The following is a 3,948-nucleotide window of genomic DNA, read 5'->3' as shown; positions in this document are numbered from 1 at the left end:
GACGCGTTTGCCGCAGGGCACCATCTTGTACCACTTGTCGTGCAGGAGGTCGATGAACCCCGAGGATTTGTAGCGGCTGATGAACTCGGAGACGTTGGAGGTCAGCGGGGAGTTCTGGGGGAGGCCGATGCCGTAACCTGGCCCCGGTGAGGAGGAGGAGAAACGGGCAGTGTTGGGATGGGGGGTGCAGCCCCCAGTGCCCACCACGGAGGGGGCACCTCCCCACCCTGCGTGGTTGTGGCAGGGCATGACCCCAGCCCCATCACACACACAAGGAGCAGAACCCCCTTCCCAGCACAGCCCCCCCAAACCTTCGATGGCGAAGGGTTTGCCCACAGTGAGCAGTTTGCAGTCGGAGTCGATGGAGACCTCATAATCCAGCAGTGATTTGTCCATGATGAAGGCGTTGAGCTTGGCAGGCTCTGTCCTGTGGGGGACATGGGGGGGATGCTCAGGGAGGGGCTGCTCCCCCCTTGCCCAGCATCCCCCCAGCCTGACACCCCTCCCAGAGGTGCACAGGCTCCAGGACTGGGGCAAAAAATGCCCTGGGAGGGGTAAAAGGTGTGGGGGAACCCCTCATGCTCTCCCTGCCCCTCACTTGAGCATGGTGACGCCATCGGGGGTGGTGGGGACGTTGTAGCGCCGCATGTACTCGTGCATCTCGGGGAAGCTCTTCTTGATGTACTCCTCAGCACTGCTCTCCCACACCGTGCCGAAGCGGAAGCCCTGTGAGGGGTGATGGAGCTGGAAGGAGGCACCAGAGCATCAGCACCCCTGGCCCCAGGAATGTGTCCCCACTCCCTGGGGATGTGTCCCCAGCCCTGAGTCCCAGGCAGGGTGTCTGGGCAGCCCCAGAGGTGCAGCAGCTCTTGGGGGTGTCTGGGAAGGAGCTTCCCCAAGAGCAGCCTCAGCCTGAACTCAGCCCACTTCCCCCTGCCCTGGAGCTGAGGCTGGGATTTAACACCAGTGGGATACACACACAAAGCTTTCTGCAGGTCTCAAAGACCCCCCACTCTTAGAAGGGGCCAAGATGCAGGACTGGGGCTGGAGAGAAGAAGGAAGGTGCAGAAGGAAGTACATGACCCCCCTCAGCCCCTTCCCTGGCCTTCAGCCCTCTCCCAGCCCATCTGAAGCAGCAGGACACTCACTCACCTTTGGGTCGTGGATGCCTGAGAGCTCCTCGAAGGTCTTGTCCCCCACCATGACAGCTGCCAGGTTGGCTGTGTAGCTGGAGAGCACCAGGAGGCAGAAGATGGCCCAGAGGTTCATGAGGAAGCGGCCGGTGCAGCACTTGGGCGTCTTGCTGGAGACAGTGCGCCCGAAGAGGATGGCGTAGCACAGGTTGAGGGCTGAGGAGTAGGAGAAGATCTTCATGCGGTTGCGCCCGTGGGGGGTCATTCCATAGGGGCTCTTCCACTCGTAGAGGGTGAGGAAGAGCGCGGTCATGTGCAGCGCCACGAAGATGCCCACCCACATGGTCCAGTGCAGGGGCCACATGAAGGCCCCGATGGGCGACGCCGTGTCCTTGGTCCTCACCAGGATGCCCAGGCTGGTGGAGAAGAAGGGGCTGGTGAAGTCGATGACTTTGCTCCGTGCCGAGTTGATGCTGAAGGAGGTGACGGCCATGTGGGCCGTGCCGCTGAGCAGGTCCCCCACCAGTCCCGTCCAGCGCCCGTTCTTCCAGGCTCCATATTTCCCATCTCCCACGATGTAGAGCTCGAAATCAAAGGCCATGTCCTCGGCCAGCTTCTCCAGCAGGTCGATGCAGTACCCATAGCAGCATTTCTTATACTCCTGTGGCACTGATCCGTTGCCACTGCCAATCTTCTCAAAGAGGGCGTCCAGCACGGCCGAGTCGTTTGTGCCGGGGTCCAGGCAGAGCTGCCCGGCCGGGCAGTTCCCTTCCTCATCCACCTCCCTGGTGAAGACAAAGGGATGCTCCACCAACGTCACCACCCTCAGCCGTGTCCGGGCCCCCTCGGCCGCCTCGCCGGGGCTCTTGTGCTGCCGCTGGCTCTGCCACACGACCTCCTCCAGCTCCAGCTTGCCGTGGCTCCAGGTGCCCGCTGTCATCCAGGTGGGGACTCCCTGCGAGTCCCTGCGCAGGCTCCAGATGCGGAACTGCTGCTCTGGCCTCACCAACGCCGTGTTCTCCACACGCAGCAGCCCTGTCTGGCCGTGGAAGGATGTGTTGGCCAGGAACCTGCCAAGGAAAGGGTTTCACTGCTCCAGTGCTCAAGGGATGAGGCTGGGAGCTGAGAGCGGGATGTGCCCGACGTGGGCAGGACAAGGTCAAGGAGGAGCAGCAGGATCTGGCCTTGCTGTGCTGCCCTGCAGCTCGCTGTGCTGCCAGGGCCAAGAGTTATTAATATTTATAGAGTGACCATGCTCGGGCAGTGTTAAGGAGATCTGAAGTGACACATTCCCCATTGTGCAGTGCTAACCACATCCTGGGGGTCTGAGCCCCATGGTGGTGGCTGCACACACACATCCCAGGGGTCCCCTGGCTCTGCCCTTACCCCATCCCAGGTCTGGGACAGAACCCTCCCATGCACCCCAATACCAGAGAACCAGGATAGGGGAAAAGAGGAGCCCCCAGCACCCCCTTACCGGGCAAGGAAGAGCCCCGGGGACTCGCTGCCTGCCCGGTGCCTCTCATTGCAGCTCCCCGAGGTCTGCAGCTGTGCGGGGTCAGGGAGCCTCTGAGCAGCCTGGGCAAGGGCCTGGGACACCAGTCCCACCATGTCCTGCACAAAGAGCTCCAGCGGTGGCCGGCTTACCTCCCCAAAGGCCAGCAGCCCCGGGGGCAACCCCTCAGTCTGCAGCTCACTGAGGCTGAGTGGGAAGCCCAGCATCCAGTGCAATTCCTGCAGTGGCAGGCCCCGCTCCTCCGCCGCCTGCTGCGGCAGGTAGCGGGTGGCCCTGGGCTCATCCAGGTAGCCCAGGTCCAGGACAGTGCGGAGGAAGAGCTGGGAACGTTGGGCCCAGAGGTCGAGGAAGCTGTCGATGTCCCAGGGGTGGCAGAGCACCAGGCTGCTCTCCTGCCAGCCCTTGGCCTGCAGGATGCTCACCAGCACATCCACCAGCGCCTCCGGGGAGCTCTGCCGGTCCATGTGGAAGTGGAAGGGGCTCTGCCAACACACGAGGGTCGTGGCTGTGCCCCTGCCCACCGGAATAGCCCAGAGGCAGCACCAGACATGGAACCACCTGCCGGGAGGTCATCCCACACTCTCTGCCCGTCCCCTGCCCAGTTCCTGTCTGGGATGCACTGCCAGGACACATCCCAGAGCCCTCCGGAGGCAGAATGGAGTGGGGATTGGGGCTGAGGGCTGCAGAGCCCCTGAGGAACCAGGGAACTTACCTTGGAGGGAAAGCTGGAATTGGGTCTGGGAGAGAGCTGGGCAAGGAGCCAGGACAGAGCTGAGATGGGAGCTGGGATAGAGCCAGGATAGGGCTGGAGTGAGGGCCAAGAGGGGGCTGGAATAGAGCTGAGATGGGAGACAGAGAGCCAGGATGGGGCACAGGATGAGGCTGGGGTAGAGGCAGGATGGAGGTGGGAATGAGGATGGGATGGGGCCAGGGTGGAAGACAGAGGGAGAACAGAGCCGGGATGGAGCCCGGAGATAGTCGGGATGCAGCAAGGATGAGTGGCTGGGATTCCGAATTGGAGCTGGAATCGAAGCCGGGATTGGGATCGGAGGCAAGTCCGAGCCGGGAGGAGGACCCGCGGAACAGAGCCGGTATGGAGCGAGACGGGGATCGGGATAGAGCCGGTATGGAACCGAGACGGGGATCGGGACAGGAGCACGGACGGAGCCGGCGAGCAGGGACGGGAGCGGGGACGGGAGCTGCGTGCAGTGCCGGGTCTCACCTGCGCTCGGAAAGGCAGCGGCCAGCGGGTGTCCAGGATGCTGACGAAGGGGACCTGGAGGGCGGCGGCGAGGAAGT

The 3,948-nt window shown here is 63.1% G+C and overlaps 1 protein-coding gene across 1 annotated transcript in view; it reads right to left on the bottom strand.

Moving 5' to 3' along the window:
• The window catches only part of GRIN3B (glutamate ionotropic receptor NMDA type subunit 3B), a 4,606-nt gene extending 1,475 nt beyond the window's left edge, over positions 1-3,131 (bottom strand). Inside the window, exons 1-5 of the mRNA XM_031063264.1 lie at positions 2,611-3,131; positions 1,153-2,203; positions 599-744; positions 312-427; positions 2-137 (exon numbers count right to left, since the gene is read on the bottom strand). Of these exons, the coding sequence (XP_030919124.1) occupies positions 2-137; positions 312-427; positions 599-744; positions 1,153-2,203; positions 2,611-3,113 (1,952 nt within the window). The 5' untranslated portion in view covers positions 3,114-3,131. The remainder of the gene's footprint in view (position 1; positions 138-311; positions 428-598; positions 745-1,152; positions 2,204-2,610) is intronic.
• Positions 3,132-3,948: the final 817 nt, after the last annotated feature.

Source organism: Geospiza fortis, unplaced genomic scaffold (assembly GCF_000277835.1).
Source record: "Geospiza fortis unplaced genomic scaffold, GeoFor_1.0 scaffold241, whole genome shotgun sequence".
Lineage (NCBI taxonomy): Eukaryota > Metazoa > Chordata > Aves > Passeriformes > Thraupidae > Geospiza > Geospiza fortis.
Note: the sequence above shows the minus strand (reverse complement) of the source record. Positions and strands in the feature narration are given on the sequence as shown.